General features: G+C 37.6%; 1 protein-coding gene across 1 annotated transcript in view; it reads right to left on the bottom strand.

The window, feature by feature from the left end:
- LOC128863466 (uncharacterized) overlaps window positions 1–20,151 on the bottom strand; it is a 54,714-nt gene that overhangs the window by 5,165 nt on the left and 29,398 nt on the right. Inside the window, exon 2 of the mRNA XM_054102631.1 lies at window positions 16,203–16,704. Within this exon, the coding sequence (XP_053958606.1) occupies window positions 16,203–16,542 (340 nt within the window). The 5' untranslated portion in view covers window positions 16,543–16,704. The remainder of the gene's footprint in view (window positions 1–16,202; window positions 16,705–20,151) is intronic.

Here is a 20,151-nt window from a genome sequence, read left to right as displayed (position 1 = left end):
TTGTTTTCTTTTTATGCTTTCTAAAACCAATGGTAAACATGTCATAAATATATTCCTATATAACCAATACAATTTAATATGATACACTCATAACATGAAAATAATCTACCTACAGAAGTACGTACGTTCGTCCTTCAGTCCAGCAAGCCTGCTGCGGTTATTGTCCTGTCATTTATTGAGTCATCAGTGGCATTGAAATGATTGTGGAATGTGGTAAAGACCGTTCAATGATTTCTAAAAAGCACAACTATGTAGCTTTACTAGCGTTTGCTGACGCCCTCCACATGTACAGTTGACATTTATTTGCATATGAATGTATATGTGCGTACGTATTTATTATACATTTGACGTAATCCAAGCGCTCATATTCGTACATATGTATGTGTGTACATACCATCGGATAAATATTTTGAAGCGGAAATTAAAATGCTTTGATTTTTGCCTTACAGCTATTTTTATACCCGTTGTATTGTATTGTAGCTTAAAATAGACTCATTACGAAGATTTCATAATATAAATATATATGTACATACATGCATATGCATGTGTACGTGTTATATGAATGTAAGAATGGAAATATGCATTAAAAGGTAAGGGAACTTTTTTTTTATATTATGAAGATAATTTAATCCAAAAGCTACATATTTTCAGTGAAAAACAGCAAAAGCAGAAAATTTAAAGTAGCACCCTTCCAAGTATATTTCTTTCGATTACATCTCAAATTCCTTTCGTCTCTGCGTTGCCTTCTAAGAGTGGGGCTTTAAATTCATTTCTTTGCATGAGGATGACAGAATTTCAATAAACTTCGGGATTTGAATGTGTATCACACATTCTCCTAAGCTAAATAAAGTTGTGCGCTAATCAAGTCTAGAAACAGCAACGCTTTTTTGGCATTTCAATTCAGCCAATTTATGTAAACGCCTTTAAGTATGCTACATGTGATGAAATACATATGCGAATATTGCAGTTTACGCTTCAGTTTACTTTCCGCTAAATTTGTTTTATATCAGCATGCATGGCGGGATCGCTAATGTACGGGAAGCGAATTCTTGCCTAGTATTTTGTTTTCAAAATCTTGCTCGTAAGCTGCATTACAAGTATGTTTTTTGTTAGCTAATGTCTATTAGTATTGATTTCAATGTATTGCTTGACATTCTTTGATACAGCTTTTGTTTTTCCTTTGTTTTTTTTTTGCCAGCAACAAGCTTTGCTTAAATCATTTCTTTGTTTGCATCGTGAAATGACTTTAGCCTTGAGATGAGTGGAATTATGGTTGCAGATTAAAACAAATCTGGTTTACATTCATTTTACGCTGCCTTGAATGTTTTTGGAAAATCCGTTCTTGAACAACTTTCTTATGTGGAAGACATTTAATTATTTATATTAGAGGCTGATATCAGTAAGATCACTAACGTACCATTGTCTAGTTGTGCTAAAATAAAATAACTTAACCTTGCTAGGCTAGTTTTCATTAACTCAGGCAGAGTTTGGTCCCTGAGCCAATAAAGGCTGGACTAGACACGTTCAACTACAAGGCAAAAATGCACAAATACTTTAAAACAGTCTGATTATAGGATATCAAGGCATCATATTTTCCTATTTCTTCCTATACTTATTTCGTTTTATCTTTCACTACCTTTTCTATTATTGAAAAATCTATGTTCGGAAAAAAGTAGGGACTAAAGGCAAAAATCATTCTTTGTATTCGGAAGGGCTATAATATCATTCAATGAGGAGGATGCAAAGCACTGCTTGTATTGGTATCCGGAGCATATACGAGTAGAACTTGTCTCAGTGCAGTCCTTAATGTCGTTCTCCACCTACTTTTCATCGACTTTCGCGTTGTTCCGGTGCTCAATGTGCAAGACAGGACTGGAACAAGGGGAAAATCTGTTCCGATGCTGGCACCTCTATCCTCACTGACGGTTTTAAGATGGGATCGGGAGCCAGAGCAGGTGTTTTCTCTAAGTCAGCAAATTTATCTAATTCCTTAAAATTGCCGAATACTGCTAGTTTTTTCAGGTAGAAGTCTTTGCGATCCTGCAGGTATGGAGAATGCTTAGGGAATGTAGCAGCGAGAGAACATTTTTCCGTTAGTAAAGCTGTGATCAAGGCACTGATGACGCAATGGTGTAGCTTCAAACTGGTAAACTCCTGTAAGGAGGAGATCAAATCTTTTGGGTGTGCAAGTAACATTTCTGAATTTCAGAGCATTAGAACAAAGGGGAAAATGAAACTGCTGATGAGCTTGCCAGGAAGGGGTCTCAGAGACATCCTACCCGGTCATCGGCAACTCCCTGACTGTTGTTTAAGGGAAATTGCACAACTTATTTCTTAGAAAAGCGCAGAACAGATGGAGGTCCATTTCTTCGTGTGCTATTTTGAAAACCTTTCGGGCCCAGTACAATAGATGCAGAATTGAGAAAGTTCTGGGATCTCCACGTCACTCAATTTCTAAGCACGTGGCTGTGTTTATCGGTCATTGGAAGATCGGCACTCCCTCAGAAAAGCTAGGGTTACTATTTAACCCCCATTGAAGAAGCTGTGAAGACCTTTCATAGAGGGAGACTGTTGAGATCTTTCTCTGTAAATGTCCGGGTTTCGCAGCTGGGCGATTAAGGTTACTGGGTGCTCCCTTCTTGGGCAGTGCTCCAACCTCAGCCCCATCAACCTTCTCCATTACATCAACTGCTCTGGTTGGCTTTAGATACTGCCTTTTGGATGCATCATTCTCGTATCAAAACGGCGCTTTAGTGCTACTTGAGGAGTGCCACACTCGTATTTCAATCATTTCATTTACCTACCTAATTGTTGTAAAATTGTATCAATTGAAAATTTGAATAAAAAAATAAATACATAAATAAATAAATAAGTATGCGAACTCCAGAGCAAAAAAAATAAAATCCAAAAAAAAAATCGCTTAACCGCTGGAAAGATGATACTACCAAATAATAGGGTCAAACACAATTAGATAGTGGAAAGTTGGTAATTTTTAATTTTAATGTTTTTTTCTTATTGATATTTTAATTGGTTCAGATTCAAATAAGCCAAGAAATTTCAAAATTATTTTAACTTTTTTTCAGCATATTAAAATATTCACTTTCTATAGTAAATGAATGGATGAAAATTCTTGAAGTGGATCAGCCTTATATTCTTATAGCTTTGAGATGAGTTCAATTCAATTTCGGATGCTTTACTTTATTGGCAATATTATACTCAGACTTACCGCGCATTTAAACATCTTTGCTTTCGGGGGAGCGATTATATGTGAAGTAGAATTTGGAGTAAACATTCATTTTGTCTTTGCAAGAAATCAGTCACCCTTTCTCTAAATGGGTCAATGGTCGGACAGCAAAAATGAGATTGAATTTGGTGCAGTGTTTAAATTTCTTCTACTAGTCATAAGTGATCAAATAACTATGGTATAAACAAATACAAATTAGTATAAAAAAAGTATTAAAGAAAATACTTAATCGCAATTATAATGCATGATTTATTTAGGAAAATTTTCAACCCAGAACGGGAAGTTATTGGAATAAATATGTACACTCTGTATTGCATGTGCCATCACCTTGGTGAAACCATTTGTGTTTCTCAAGCATTTGTGTGTGGGCTGGCAATAGCCAAAACACCATGACTACATATGCATGGGCCTACATCTATGTACTTATGAGATTTGAATGCTAATAAAAGGTACTCATTGCCTGAAGTAGGGCAAATGAACACTCGATAGCTTTTCAATTGGGCACTACTGAGCGTATGAGTGACATCAATAACACAATGCACTGCCATTTGCCTTCGAATACACCTACACATACACAACAGGTAGTTGTGCTGTTGTTAGTCATGATTTACTTTCGATTACTGTTGTGTGGCAATACATATTCACCAAATACTTATGCATATCGATATACCTACTTAACTACTTGCCAACCAAAACTGCCAGCTTTGATGTGTGCCTTGCCAAACCGACCAGTGGCTCTTTTGGAATGTAATGAAATTCGACATTTGTAAGTTACACCGGCTAAGCCCCTACAGCTATTCAGTTTGTATCTGGATCAGCACATAACTCACATATTTACACTCTTTGTGGGTTACCAGGCGGGTTACGTGCTTCAAGCTCTACCCTACATTCTCTACCTCATTGACTATAGAAGTCATTTATTATGATCGCTTCCTATTTTCGGCCTAGTTCGGGGTACTTCTTACCGGGATACACTTTGTTTTGTGGAATTTTATAAATAAATACAACTTTAATTAATTTCTACGGTTCTGCTGGCGCAATTGTCAAGTTACAATTTTAGTAGATCGTTACAAAATGGGCAGTAAAGTCCTAGTTAACTTATAAGATTCTTAAAAATAGCTGGGTAAATAATAATACGTACGAGTAGATACAGTTGCAGACATTAAAATGTTCTACTACAACCAATTTTAGTATTAACCAGAAATCGGTACTGTGTGTACAAACTTGTTTAGTATAAAAATATATAATTAATTGGTGCGTACATTTCTGTTAGGTGTTTGGCCAAGCCCGTCCTCCTATTTGTGGTGCGCGTCTTGATGTTGTTCCACAAATGGAGAGACCTACAGTTCTAAGCAGACTCCGCATGGCGAATGGTTTCTATGAGAAGCTTTTTCATGGCAGAAATACACTCGGAGGTTTGCCATTGCCTGCCGAGGGGCGAATACTAGTTATTAGAAAACACTTTTTTCTTCATTTTGGTGTTTTCTATCATTTTGCTGTTTCATGCATGGATATTCGAACCTACGCAGTCCAGAATGGTAGTCATGCACTAATTTAATTTCTGTCAATGTAACCTATAGTTAATTGTGTATTGTTTTTTAGATGTGTAAAAAAGAAAAAAAAAATGTTTTCAAGGTAAACATTTGATTTAAGCTCTTTAAGGCAATAAAACAGTGAGAATTTTTCTCCAAACTAAATACTTTAAATGGTTTTTCTTGACACCTTTTTCACACTCTAGAAATATTGCAAACTGTTACGGCACTTCTCTGACAACTAAGCGGCAATCAGGGCCCTGGATTCGATGATGGTGCACTCTGAAACTGATTGGGGAATGCCAGACTTCACTTTCGCTCGCGTTCGAATTCTCATATAAGGCACTTCTGTGTACCTGGTCATAGCGGCATTACAGGAAATAGCGGTGTGGATGAGGTGGCCAGACAGAGGACTTGTGTGGTATTTTCCCCACAAAATGAGAGGATTGGGATTCCGTTAAATACCTAACGTCTGCCCCTTGAGAGGTGGGCTTTGCGTTAGCGAGCGCGAGTGAAGTACACAAACTTGTAAGGCCATGAAATCTTTCTGGGCACGTGTGAATTGGAGGCGCGTGAAAGATCTTCTGAGCTTAATAAAATCTCAGCTTTCGAATTACCTTTACAGGACATTGGCCGCGAAACTACTGAGTACTGTAAGACTTGGCATTATTTCGAATCCTTTTTGCGTCAGTTGTACGGAGCGTGGAATGGAATCATCTCAGCACCTTCTCCTTAACTGCCCAGTTTTCTTGACTCCCATCTCTTTGCTACTACTGCTGATATTAAAAAGCTGATGAACTTTTTCAGCAGTACGAATCGGCTAACACCACCGTTCCATTGTCATCAAAAAATGCACATCCAATGCTAGTGAGATAAATCGAAAATTTTAGCGTGGCACGAAGATCAATTGGGTTTAAGCAAAATGAGTGCTCGGCTTGAGTTTAGCAGGACAGCCATCAGAAATGTTTTACAAAACTCACACGTTCAATACAAAGTCACCAGTTCAACATAGCGAAAATTTGGCTCAGAGGGTGTAAGAAAGACCAGAAGAAGCTCACATTATCAAGTGTGTAAAATTTATTCAAATTAGAAGCAGATGAAAGAGCGAAATTTAGACGACAATCTACGTGGGAAATATAATATAGGAATTGTTCGCCGCTGATGTCAAAATGTACAAAAATGCATAACAAATATCTACATTGGACCAAACAGTCAGTCAAAGACTACCAAATATGCACTAATCTTGATCTTCTCTCAGTAGTTGAAATTCGACATCTTTCCCTCTGAAGGAATATGCAAAGTGCGCTGAAGAGCAGGTAAAAGCTATAGCTTTGACTGCTTTAGATGCTGCTACGCTAAGAGGCAACAGAACTATCTGGGGGTAGGTGAGGCTAGATTAGTCAGGTAGTTTGTTTAACGCAAGACACTCAGTGGCCGTAAGGCTCATTGTTATACCTGCATTTGTTTTCCTTCCCTTAACTAAGTTGCTATGTTTGTTTGGGGTATGTTTCTTGTCATAGTGTTGGTCAATTGGTAGTTGTCCTAACTGATGCACTGATGGATCTCGACGAACAAAACTAACACTCTGCAAGGCTCTCATCTTGCCCGTCCTAACGTATGGCGCAGAAGCGTGGACGATGACAACATCCGTTGAAGCGACGCCTGGAGTGTTTGAGAGAAAGATTATGCGCAAAATTTTTGGACCGTTGCACTTTGACAACGGCGAATATCGCAGGTGATGGAACGATAAGCTGTATGAGCTTTACGATGACATAGACATAGCGTAGCGAATAAAGATAAAGCGGCTACGTTGGCTGGGTCATGTCGTCCTAATGGATACAAACGTTCCGGCTCTGAAAGTATGTGATGCGGTACCAGCTGATGGTAGCAGAGGAAGAGGAAGGCCTCCTCTGCGTTGGAAAGATCAGGTGGAGAAGGACTTGGCTTCACTTGGTGTGTCCAACTGGGGCCGGTTAGCACGAGAAAGAAACGACTGGCGTGGTTTTTTTGAATCGGCCAAAATCGCGTAAGCGGTTATCACGCCAATTAAGAAGAAGAGAACCCGATCAGGTACCACCTTAACCTTGAAGGACATTTAATATTCTCGATTGAGGAGCACCGCGCGTACGTAAACTAACTCATCTTTCAGGATGATTATGATTTTTTCTCCTTGACTTATTTATTTTTTCTTGGAGGTACAGTACTCGTGTTATCTGTTCAAAAATTACATTTTGACACTGTAATGAACTGAGCATGGAGTTAGATTTGATAAATAAAAAAGATTGGATAATGTAATTTCACCATAAAAAGTAGAAAATTTGACCAGCAACACGTAATTAAAAAAATATTATTTCTTCTTGCATTCTTCTTAAAAAAACATCTGCCGCTCGAAGGCGACATGAAACTATATGGCCCTCCGCTTGTGGAAAAAATTCAAGACGCACACTAAAAATTTGAGGAGGAGCTCGGCTAAATACCCAATAAAGGGTGTAAGTGCCAATTATATATATATAAAAAGTGGCACAAAATTAATCACCCTAACGGAAGATTTGTGTTTTTACAAATGTCATCGTACGTCAATCATATTTGCCACTTGTGGACTAGAAGAAGGAAAGACTAAAGAGAAGAAAATGTAAAGAAGAAGAAGTAAGAAGAAGAACTAAAGGTCGAAATAGGGATTTTTATCATTCAAAATCATTTTTTTTATTTAGTAAAAAAGTTGTTGAAAAATAAAATTGAGTAAATAACTTTGCGCCACCTGTTATAATGTCAAAATATACCCACATGCAACATTTTTTTTTTAAACAGTTGAATGTAATGTTAAAAATCAAGAAATTTTAAATTTTCTGGAGTAGAACATATTTTATTGCCCGCAACTGTATGCTGATTTTGTTTATCTACATCACGCCTTAAACCAACTTTGTCGAATTTCGTTGTGGCTATGAAAAATTACACTTGTAGTGAATAATGTTTTTGTGGTTGCGCTTTGTGGGATGGAAGCCCTGCAAGGTATTAACGCATTCCTGAACTTTTTCATGGAACGAATACGTGGGTTGAATTACTTTGATATTACATTACGCCTTGCTATGCCATTGTGCGTTTCCTTAATAAAGTAATTTGCTTAGCGTTGTTAATGACGCACGTTTTTCAACACAATACTACAACAACAAACCCAACTAAAATCAAACAAAATATATCGAATGAATTTGCGATTTTAGGATTTTGCAAAAACTAGACTGATAAGGTGGGTATTGAATTGATTTACTAAAAACTTCAAGGTTAGGCGTATTATTTGCACAGCAAAGTTTACATAAAGAATTCTCAAAAGGGCACACAAAAAAATCAATCACAACTCAAACTCAGAAAATCTCAGTCAAAATGTTTAAAATTTAACATTATTAAGTAAGAAAGTAAGATATATATATATACACAATATATGCAACAGGATTATTTGAAGAGGTGTTTAAAATGGACCAAAAATTCAAATAAGAATTAGAGATGGAGCCACATGCATAGAAACCAACATTGAAACTACGAACTTATAGCCAGAAAAACTAGAATGGCTCTTTTCAACTTTCCCACCATTTAGTGCGTGCTATTAAAACAACAAGTCGCTTGAGGAACTTGCATGTGGCAGCACTTCATTATTTTGCTGACAGCTGACAAAGAAGCGAGTTGTGATCAAACCTGATTCGAGTAAGAAAAACCAAAGTACTTTGTAATGATCATTTATCATCATACTTGGTAATGATCATTTATTAATCAATAAACAATATGTTAAGCTTACAGATTTCTTCTTCTTGAATGGCCCAATAACCGCTTAAACGATTTTATCTGAGTTCAATAAAGCGCGCCAGTCGTTTCTTTTTCATGCTAACAGACGCCTGTAGGAAGCAACAAGTTTTTCTCCACTTTCCAACGCAGAATAGGCCTTCCTCTTCCTCTGCTACCACCAGCTAGTACCGCATCAAATACTTTCAGAGCCGGAGCCATCGAAGATGCTTGATTTTTATTCGCTGCGCTATGTCTAAGTCGTTGTAAGACTCATACAGCTCATTGTTCCATCACCTGCGATACTCACTCTTGCCGACGTGCAAAGGTCCCCAAAATCTTCAAAGGTCCAGAATCTCTCTCGAACACTTCAAGGGACTCCTCAACGGATGCTGTCATTTACAAGCTTCTGCACCACACAATAGGACGGGCATGATGAAAAACTTATAAAGTGTTAGTTTTGTTCGTCACGAGAGAATTGCCTGCCAAGTCCGAAGTAACACTTTTCAAGGCTGACATTATTATCGATGTTAGTATAAACGAAGTCTCTTAAAACTCTAAAATCATAACTGCTAACGGGGACGTGAGTGCGCTGGGGACAGAAGGTCTCGCCTTCGTTGACCACCAGATCCATTCGCTTTGCTCTTTATCCAGCTTCGAACGGGCAGAACTAACAGCGTGGTGTTTAAGGCCGATGATGCTAATACTTATCATTGGTGTACACAAGAAATTGGTTAATCAGGCTAAAGAATCCACACGATACGAGTATGGTTCTGTGTGTAGAAGTCCACCCAAGGGAAAGATGCTGATCGCCATTCACCTGTGAGTGGCCAGGTAATTCTTCTGCATACAATTCAAACAACTCATAACTTCCGGGCTTCACCAAAGTATCCTCTGAGTACCTTTCGAACACCCGTTTGCGATCGAGCTAATAAGAAGGCGAAATAGCCAGGACATATGGTTGTGCGCTGGGTTTGGACACCGCAACATAAAAATCTTTTTCCAATGAAAACACAAGCAAAACCTCAGATGTTCAGAGACTATTTGATAAATATTGGGTTGGGAAAGAAGAAATCCAAAAGGTTTAAAACGGTTTTATGGTCGATCTTTAGTTTCTGGGCAATGCTTATACGAATTGCACGTAATTAGCTATTACAGTATCGGCACCATAAACACTATTGACAATCTAAGCTTCTTGGCTTTCATTTTCGGCTTTACCAAAGAAAAACTGTAAGATGTACCGAATATTCTCTTTGTTGACGTCCATTATTAACACCCTGTAACTCACAACTGAATGGAACAAACAAAGAAAGAAAACAGTAAAAGAATTGTTTAGTATGAAATGTTATCTTGAAAACAAGCATAAACTTTAAATTGTTTGCCACTACAGCCATCGACCATGAAAATAATTGATTTCTTTTTCCCCAATTTTATAAATGGAGGGACCTACAGTTTTATGCTGCCTCCGAACGGCAGATGGTTATTTATGAGGAACTTTTCCAATGTAGAAATACTCTTGGAGGTTTGCCATTGCCTGACGAGGAGCGATCGCTATTACATAGCGTTTGATGTTTAATGCCCGAGGTTTCAAGGCTGGGCGCTACGTCACGCACCAATTCATTATTAGCTTCAAACAGGGATAATTATTTTGAAAGAGAGTAATGAAATTTTGAATAACCGTTTCTACTTTATTTTTACTATACGAGTACCACTGTACTTATTTACATATCGAATGTAAATCATTTCAGTAAAATCTTTGGGGCAGTTTCCACTTTTCAATGGAGGTGTACGAACATTTTCATAACACTGACGAACTTAAAATCTATTTTATTGTAGGAAACTATTTCGATTCACAAATGCTCAAAAAAGAGCCTGATAAAGTTTTTTGTTGGTGTACTATTAATTCAATTAATTTAATATTTAAATGTTTAGAAACAATAAATAAAGAATGTTTTTTAAGAGCTTGGAAACAAGAATACAAAAGAGAAATATTGTTGGAATGAATTTTTTTAAATATAATCTGGTAGATGTTTTCATGGCAATTATTTTTTGCATATGATATACGGCATATCTCCGCCTCGGCTACGAGTTCCGTGATCCATTCGATCAGTCCAATTATTGACTACTTTTTCCAATAAATCTGAATAATAAATCTAAATGATCCCAATCAGCAAAAATACGACGGAAACGATGGTCATTTGACTTTAATTTTTGCATGAGCTGTATTTCATGGACACGGGAGCTAATATCCTTACATAAAATTTTCCACCTAGTCGAAGGACAAAGGCCCACAAGTTGAGAACGACGACGAATCGACATTTCGGCGTCGTATTCAACATATCAACTTTTTTCAAAACAAATTTTTACAATTTGGAAGCGTTGTTCGGGCGTTAAACGATTCTGAATGACACCTACTGAACATAAATGTCAACTCAGTTTGTCATTCTGTGCTGTCAAACGAGTGTTATCGATATTGAAAGTTCTAATGCAGCTAAAAACAAAAAGCCTTTTAAAACGAAAGGCTATCCAATTACGTTCGTCCAGTGTTTTTCTCTTTTGAAGATATTTTATTTTACCTCTAATGGTCGTTTACGATCTGTCAGTGAAATTTGGGACTTGGAGTTAATGTGACGCAAAGTTCCTTTTTACTAGTCACATTTCTATAATTATATAGTTTCAAAATCTTTTAATTTATTGGCACTTTTAAGGCGCAACAGTACAGAATTTACCAGTCTTTATACACCTAATTTGCTCTACACATCATTTGTTCGTTCTTGAATGGAATATGCATCTTCTATCTGGAGATCTTGTCATGCCTGTTATATGCATAACTCGAGTTGAACGTAAGTTAGGTTGAAGTGGTTGTCCACTATGGGCTCATGGCTCAATGTGACGCCGCGTGGGGAATTTTTCCTTATCTCTTCTAAAAGCAATGTGTACTTTTCAAAAATTGTAGAAAATTAATGATTTCGACAGAACTAAGACCTTCCAATTCATTAAAAGATTATCTACCTGAAATGGTGCGCCTACGTCTTGATAGAGGAGGATAGTGGCGCAAAAGGTGCGGGGTCGTCTTTTCCTCGTCTAGACAACTTATGCAGAAGCCAAGTTTTTGCACACCCATCCTGTTATAGCTGAAATCAGTTTGCTAAGACTGTGCTTGTCTCGTCTTAGCAGAAATTATGTGCGTTTAGCATTGAGCGTCGACCAGAGTTCTCGGGCAATTCTGCATGTGGTTTTATTGTGCCGTAAAACTGACTTTACACTACGTTCCCTTCGCTTTCATACTCTTCTAGATACCTGCTTATCAATTTGAAGTCTCTGCAGTCCCGGCGATCTTTCTTGTCTTTGTAATTATTCAAGGTGTTGTGGCTTGCCCTTCATTTCTGAAGATAATCTATCTTGATACCCCTGTTAAAACGAATATGTTTTTTCAATCCGTCCTAAATTTATTTGGCGGCTGCCGTAGCCGAATGGATAGGTGCGTGACTACCATTCGCAATTCACAGAGAGAATGTCAGTTCGAATCTCGGTGAAACATCAAAATTAAGAAAAACATTTTTCTAATAGTGGTCGCCCCTCGGCAGGCAATGGCAAACCTCCGAGTGTATTTCTGCCATGGAAAAGCTCCTCATAAAAATATCTGCCTTTCGGAATCGGCTTGAAACTGTATGCCCCTCCATTTGTCGAACAACATCAATAAGCACACCACAAGTAGGAGGAGGAGCTCGGCCAAACACCCAAAAAGGGTGTACGCGCCAATTATACATATATATAATACATTTATTTATTAAATTTAACTTTATACAAAAGCTTAACGAATTAGTTCGTATCGCTCTGCGCCGTCTATTTACTTGAGCACATGGCTCCCGCTTTGCTAAATTGTTCCCGCTTTTCTATCGACCAATCAGCAATCAACACGTATTGCAGGATTGCAATTGTGCAATAGTGGAATTTACTCTGACTGTTACTCTGAGTGTTCGTAACAATCCCATCTAGAGCGCTTCGTAGCATGGAGTTTTTACATATTAGCTTTATAAGAACTCTGTACGCAAGGATATACCCAATGATCAAAAAGTACCGGGAAGGCCATATTGACTATTTTCTTCGATTGCCAAGGCATAGTACACCATGACTACCTTCCATCTGGCCAGGCAGTCAATAAAGAATATTATTTATCAGTTTTGAAGCGTTGGAGAGATGCTGTACGTCGCAAACGGCCGAAAATGTGGGCAAAATAGTTCAATACTATTTAAAATTATTTTTAGATTGATTTTACTTCTTTTATTATTAAATTTTTTAGCTATGTTGGTAAAGAATTGATTTATACAATAATATTTTGCTATATTTTCTTCTTGCTCATTAAGATTAAGATCTGTATGAGTCTGTAAGACAATTTGCGTCTGCTGACTAATTTTTACGTCAGTAAATAATTAAACCTTTGAAGAAGCCCTATTTACGGGTCAAAAAGCAGTTAAATTTGATTAGGATTTGATTTGACTTGATTTGATTTGTGGAACTTTAGTTCATAGCGATTCAATAAATAAATATTAAGCCATGCCAATACACATATATACATATATATATATATATATATATATTTACATGTATGTATGTACATAAATATTTGTGTTAAGCTCGGGGCTTTAGCTCCTTTACTCTTCTCCTACGCTATAAACAAATATATATGTATGTGGGTATGTAGGCATCCAAAATAAAATACAAAATTTAACAACTTAACATAAGAGATGTATTGCTAAAAATTACTTTCACATCACTGCGCGCGCATATTCTGTAGAATATTTTGTAGGAAACTGAGGCCGAAAAATCTTTATTAAGAATCATTCAAGTAACCTCGTTGAATTTATTTATTTAACCTTTTTCAACTGACCTCATCCGCAAAGTAATTGAATTTTTGCATCACACAAATGCTCTTCAAGTTTATGAATACAATTTTTCCAGATCCACCGCAATTACACTCAATTTGCTATTTGAGACCGATGAATTATGGACGCATGATTTACTTTCGAACCTTAGCTTAGCCACTTGAAGTGATGAAAGCGGGAAATGCAGTAACAAAAGTATTTATGATTAATAGAACGTAAAATTAGATTATTCATGAAAATCTGTTGCCAATAATTTCAGTAATTATTTGTACAAAAATATTGTTGAGTTGTTGTTGCGCTTATAATTTCGTCATTCATAAAGTAGAAAAACAAACAAGAAGTAATGGTAATTGGGCGGCTTATTTGATTCGTTTTATAGATATTCTGAAATAATTATTTATTTGCAACAGCGTGTCGCCTGCAATGACAGATAAACGTAAACACAGACCTGTTGCAAGCGACTAATTGCAAAAGACCTCTGGGAATTATTTGATTAATACAAGACGACGGCTGTGGGTGTTTCATTGGAGGTTAAGAATAGTTGTGCTTTTGTATTGATGGTACACAACAACAAGCAAAACAAAAATATTTTCGTACGCCTGAAGGTGAGGAAATTCTTTGGGAGTGTGTCAAGGTGACTGTGGGCATAATACTTTTAAAAGCACGTAGTAAGGCTATTATTCACCAATGTATATGTACAGGTTCCTTCGAGTTCAAGTTTATTGCCTAAACTTAAGTTAAAGATATGTTTTGATTGGCTATTAATTATATGTTTATTAACCTAACTAATAGAGGGGCTATAATTTATTGACCGTACCGCACGGTATCAGATACAGCAGTACTCATCACCAGCGTCACGATACCATAGATCTTCTAGCGAAATAACGAAGAGAACTATGGATCCTTAAAAGAGAACGCCATAGAGGGCCACACATGCGCCCTTACTAATAGCGCAACAACAATTTAGAACACACACACTGCAAATATGGCAAGAGCGCTGGGAGTGAGAGACGAAAGGCAGATGAACGACGGGGCGTATACCAAACATAGAGAATGGTATGGCAACAGCTCGGAGAGGTGAACTTCTATGTATATTACTCAGATGCTATCTAGACATGAGTATTTTCGCAAACATTTAAAAAAAATAGGGAAAAGGGAAACCACTTAACCATCTACGGAGATGCGCCTATTGAGGATACAGCTTACAGATTTTTCAAACGTGACTGTCGAAGGCAGTCTAGGTCCCTTAAGAGCAGACAACATCATGGAAAAAATGGTAGAAGGCGCAAAAACTTGGCAACTTATTGGATCATACATAGAGCGAGTCCTACGTGCCAAAAAACTTAACATGGACAGAGAGGTGCCGATGGCATGATACTGGCTCCGAATCTGGCGACTCTCGGCACAGGGAGAGAAGTCTTTATCAAAATGACAACTTGGAGCTTCTCTGTCTTCTATGAAATGCTACCGAAGGTCCGGAGCGGAGGAAACATCTAGGAGCAGAAGAGGAGGGATTAGTCCATCACAGAATGTGAAGCTAAGAGAGAGAGAGAGAGATAGAAAATTTTCAAGGACGTCCACGGATAAAGTTTTAAAAGGATATTTCCAATACCTGTACTAAAAAATTTACGTTTTTTCCAGAGAATATACACTTTTTGTATGTGACATCGTACGTCAATCATATTTGATACTAGCGAACTAGACACCTTCTAGATAGACAAACAGATAAGCAATGGAGCGCGTAATGGTCAAAGATTTCCTTTAAAAACGAAATTGGATGATTGATTTTACGCTGCTGTATTTGTTAGCCTATCTGTTTAGAACGTTTTCTTCTTTAAATTTTCTATTTGTCTCCTCATCTCTCCATACGTCGATTTCCGGTTCGCTATGGTTCTGTGTCAGATATATCCGGTGTGTCAGGTTTCAGCAAAGGCTAATCATTGACTTGTTGATTTATCAGATAAATCTGCCTTTTTTAGTCTGCCCATTAGTCTAATTTTATGTCGGTAAAATGTCTTTGTCTGACTTTTGGTCTTTTCCTTTGCCCACACCCCCGAACAGAGATTTGCATGAGTTTTAGGCTAAACTGGCCTTCTTTACCCGATTTTGAAGTTTAGAGTCAAGTATCACTCCAAGATACCTAACTTCCGATGAGAGCGGGAGAACGTGGTTGTTTAATTTGGGAAGTCGAAAGGGTGGATGTTTATATTTTCTGGCATATCACCAAATCCGTTTTGTCAGAGTGTACTTGGAGGCTGCAAGTGGCAGCCCAGCGACTGAGTGCAACTTTTCCAAAATCTTAGCCATGACTGAGGGAAATGGTACTGATACTATTAGGACCAAGTCATCGGCGTATGCTACTACCTTAACTCCAGCTACTGTCCTGCTCTTGCCAGATTGCGTGTCGATATTTAAACCCTTGCTTATTTGGATGCCTTGCAGGCTTAGAATCCGCAGCCATTCAAAGGAATATTCCACACATCAAAGGAATATTTGCGTTCCAACGAATGGTACCACAATGGACATTTAAAGCGAAATTGAGATAATTTCCCTCTTGACTTTTGTTTTATTGATATAAGTAAAACAATTAGCGAACTATAATCAGTTAATTACAAACATGCCAAATAGCTGTAAGTTAGTTGAATTGCAAAAGGAGCTTCTGTTTAAATAACATACATTTTCACTTGTCTGAATATTCATTTTGTCTTGGCGCGGCTTTACTTTTTCTGTTTCTCTTTCCGTTTCTGTTCTTTTGTTTGTTTTACTTACCATCACCCGGATCGTAGACCGCCGCACGTCCATTCAGCTCATTCAACAACTGGTGCGATGGCTGAAATGCGACACTTCCGGAAACATCTTTCAAATAACCCGCCGCCGAAGCAGCCGTTCTGTCAGGATATGTGGCGGCTATTAATTCTGCCATATGCTTGGGATGAGACTTCATTCCTGTTACTTCACCAAGTGCATTCGAGCCGGACGTTGAGTCTGATGCTGCGGCTGCTGCTGCGCCATCCTCTGGCATGGCGACATATGCGTAGGCATACCAACTGTTTCCAAGCAGCAAGGTCGTGGAGGCCAGGGCGTAAATTAAGAACGCGTCACGTTGCATTTGCGTGGCTTTTTATTGAAATAGCTGTGAAGGTTGTTATTCTTATTTTGTCTTCGACTAATGCGTTCGTATTTCTTTTTTTTATTTGGCGTTGGTGTTTATTTGCTTTTATTTACGTCAAGGATTAGTGATGCTCCTCAAGTAGTTGTGGTTAAAAATTGCCTGCAAGAATTTATAATGGTAATTAACATTTTGTCCGCCTTGGAGCGTTTGTTATTCGCGCGAAAACACACACAAGCACGTATACATAACACGCACATGGCAATAAAGTCATGATAATAATAAATGTCGACCCGTACACGAATTGCCTTGCTGTGGCTTATTGAGGCTGTGCGGGATTCTTGTACTTATTTTGCTAAAACTTTTATAAGACTGAGGTAAGTTCTCAGTACTTTTGACAACCTACGATACGGCTGCCGGCGCACAGTGCAGTTTCATTGATCAAAAATTAAAAATTATAAATGAACAATTTTGTAAGCGAATTCCATTGCATTTGATGTACAATAGTTTTACGGGTTTTACAGTTTGTTCAATTAAGAGATGTTATCAATTTTTCCCAAATACAAAACACTAATTGCAAAGAGTGTCAACAACATAATTTGCCGTCCCTAGTAATTACTGCGCTCTTTTCGTAGCTGAGCGGAACACCAGCTCTTCACTTTTTTAATCAAAGCTTAGATGTTATTCCTTCTTCACACAGATTTGTTCTTTTAATATCTTCTCCAACAGACTTTTTGTTGGAGACTTGCACGTTTAGCCTAAGTCTTTAGTTAAGTTTTGCAAATAATAATTTTTTAAAACATTCTAATTCTCTAACGACTTTCCAAAGTTGGTACTTGACGTGTTTCTTGTCAAAACCCCCCCTTTCAGATGGCAGCTAAAATGTTAAAATGTCCATCAAAATACTGCCTGTGAAATATTTAAGCATTCATTTCGCTCAGACGTTATTTAACCATTTACTCCCTTTATTTGAAAGCAACTTAAGCAGGGAAATGAAATCTTTAGTAGGCAAAAAAAAAAAATGCAAACTAACTTTTGCGAGTATTTTCCAAAGATTGCATTTTATATTTTGCGCCCAATAATAAAACGTAGTAAAATAATAATGAAAATATTCTTATTGGAAGCCAATACGCTTCTGCATTCGCTTGAACCAATTTTCATAGCCCTTGTGCCACTCAGAAGTGGATACCTTCAGAGCGAGCTGTTTAACGCCGTCAACAGCTCCTGCAAACTTTGCAAAAAAGTTTACCTCTCATTTTATTTTTGTTGTTCGGGCATAAAAAGACATCAATAGTTGCTAAATCAGGGCTGTGAGGCAGACGACCTATTAATTCGATGTTTTGTGTACTACTTTTGTGAGAGACCATATTTTCTTGGCGAAAAATGACTTGTCTTGGCGGTTTGTTTTCCTTAATTCTCCGAAAGCCTCTGATAATCAAATGGTTGTGTACAACTCAGGATTGTCTCCTTTACGTTTTCCTAATGGTTGAGTTGCAATATGACTTATGATATGATGAGTCGCGATATGGTTTTTCGAAAAAAATAGCCGACCAATCGCTTTGAAGTGCTTCCTCCGCGAGCAACTTTTGTTGAATTAAGCTCATCTTGTCGATTGGGGTTTTCGGCTCATATTTATAGATGCAAGATTACTCACTAGTTACCATGCCATTGACGTGCTTTGAATCACCGCAACTGAATTTTCGCAATATTTTTTTATTATTATATTCCTGCTTATGTTTGCTAACTTATTTAGTAAACCCAATTTTATTCTTGACTACGGCCGGTCATCGACGAAAAACCTTTTGAATGAGATTTTTAATGGTGTCAGAACGAGCTTTTTCGACATTTTCAATGGCCGGCTTTTCCGAATTGGAAACTTTTCTTGTCAGTATTCACCACAAGTTTTCTATCGTGGCTTAAGTTTGGGTTGAAGGCTGGCAATTATAAAACTGCGATATTGAAGTCTGTGATCAATTTTTTTGTAGAGTTTGCTTATGAGTAGGCTGGTTGGCATGCATTTTCGGAAAGCATTATAAATGGAAGTGCTATTTGCACCGCGTACCTATGCAATTCTCAACCTGAATTAATTGTTTTTTGCTGTCCAGACTATCACATTATCCCCTTCTATTTTCATAGGTGGTGCTAGTAGTAACGACATCCATCAGGACCCTCCAAATTCAAGTTTTCTTCCATCGCTGATGATGACGTGCTGATGATAGCTAATCTTTGCCTCAATGTGTTTTCGTTTTACAGGTGTCTTAGAGGTGTACTTTATGAACGATATGAAGTGTTACCAACTTCACACTGCTTGTATCTGTAAAACAGCTCATGACATCAACGTCAAAATTGTTCCAATGTCAGTTAAATATATATTGTTTATAAGCCATCAAAAGCATTTGCGTCTCAGTTTTGTTGCATTTTTTTTTGTGTGATGGAATTCAAACGGAATAGTGTGATTGCGTTATACTTGGCTAGAAAATCACAACCAGCCATTGTTCGTGAGCTCAGTCACCTCAACGTGAATAAAATGTTTGTGTATCGGCACTATAAAACGTTACAATGATACTGGTAGCATTGCAAAACGCTATGGAGGTGGACCAAAAAAAACCGCAACAACGCCAGAAATGGTTCGGAAAGTGAAGGCTCGACTTGAACGAAATCCATGTCGAAGTGGAAGAAAAATGGCCAAAAAACTGAAAATATCGCAAGATAAGTTCCAAAAAGCACACGATCTTTCACCCCAGCAAAAAAAAGTTCGGTGCGAAAGAGCAAAGCAGTTGTTGCGCTTGCACGAACGTGGCGAGTTTCCTAACGTTGTGTTTTCTGATGAAAAAAATTTCCCAATTGAGCAGTTCAAACGCAAATCCGATGGACTATTCCATCTAGTCCATTTTGGAGAGTAAGGTGAGGACTAAAAAATATGCCAGTATGGATGCGCTGAAAAAAGCGATTATACGAGAATGGGCCAAAATACCTCAAGATCACATTCGTGCAGCATGCAAATCATTTTTTGACCGTTTGAAGGCTATAGTCAAGGCAAAAGGTGGTCATATCGAGCTAAAGTTAATATATGTCAAAATTGTAATCATTTTTGAACAATTTTGTCTTTGAAATCAATAAAAACTAATTTCACACAAAAAAGTTATGGTGTTTGGAATAGGTAACACTTCACCCTGTATTTAAGTTTAAGTTTTCCAAAAGAGGATGCTCGTTTTCTTAGGGTACCAGGATTGACCTGCCTACTACTTTAGGTGAAGAAGCTCAAGTGACGCTCTATCAGCTTTTTCATGGGATAGTTTTCACGCCCAAGCCTCAATTATTTTCTAATAACATATTATAATGTATTAATTTTACAAGCGAGGTGTTTTCGTGTTTCTCCACAATTTTTAAGGTCTCGTGGCTTGACGAGTTTCAGCCAATCGAGTTCAAAAAGTGTAGTGCCAATAAAAAGGTCTGAATGGAGATATTAATAATTTTTAAATGGATGAGTAGCAGCATGCAAAATATTACAAGAGATTAAATAATAATCATATTCAGACTATATAGGTTGGGTATTTCTGAAGCCAGATGTGTTAAACTACTTGTGCTCAGAGTTAGAAGATAGAGGCA

The sequence above is a fragment of the Anastrepha ludens genome, chromosome 5, assembly GCF_028408465.1.
Source record: "Anastrepha ludens isolate Willacy chromosome 5, idAnaLude1.1, whole genome shotgun sequence".
Classification (NCBI taxonomy): Eukaryota; Metazoa; Arthropoda; class Insecta; order Diptera; family Tephritidae; genus Anastrepha; species Anastrepha ludens.
Note: the sequence above shows the minus strand (reverse complement) of the source record. Positions and strands in the feature narration are given on the sequence as shown.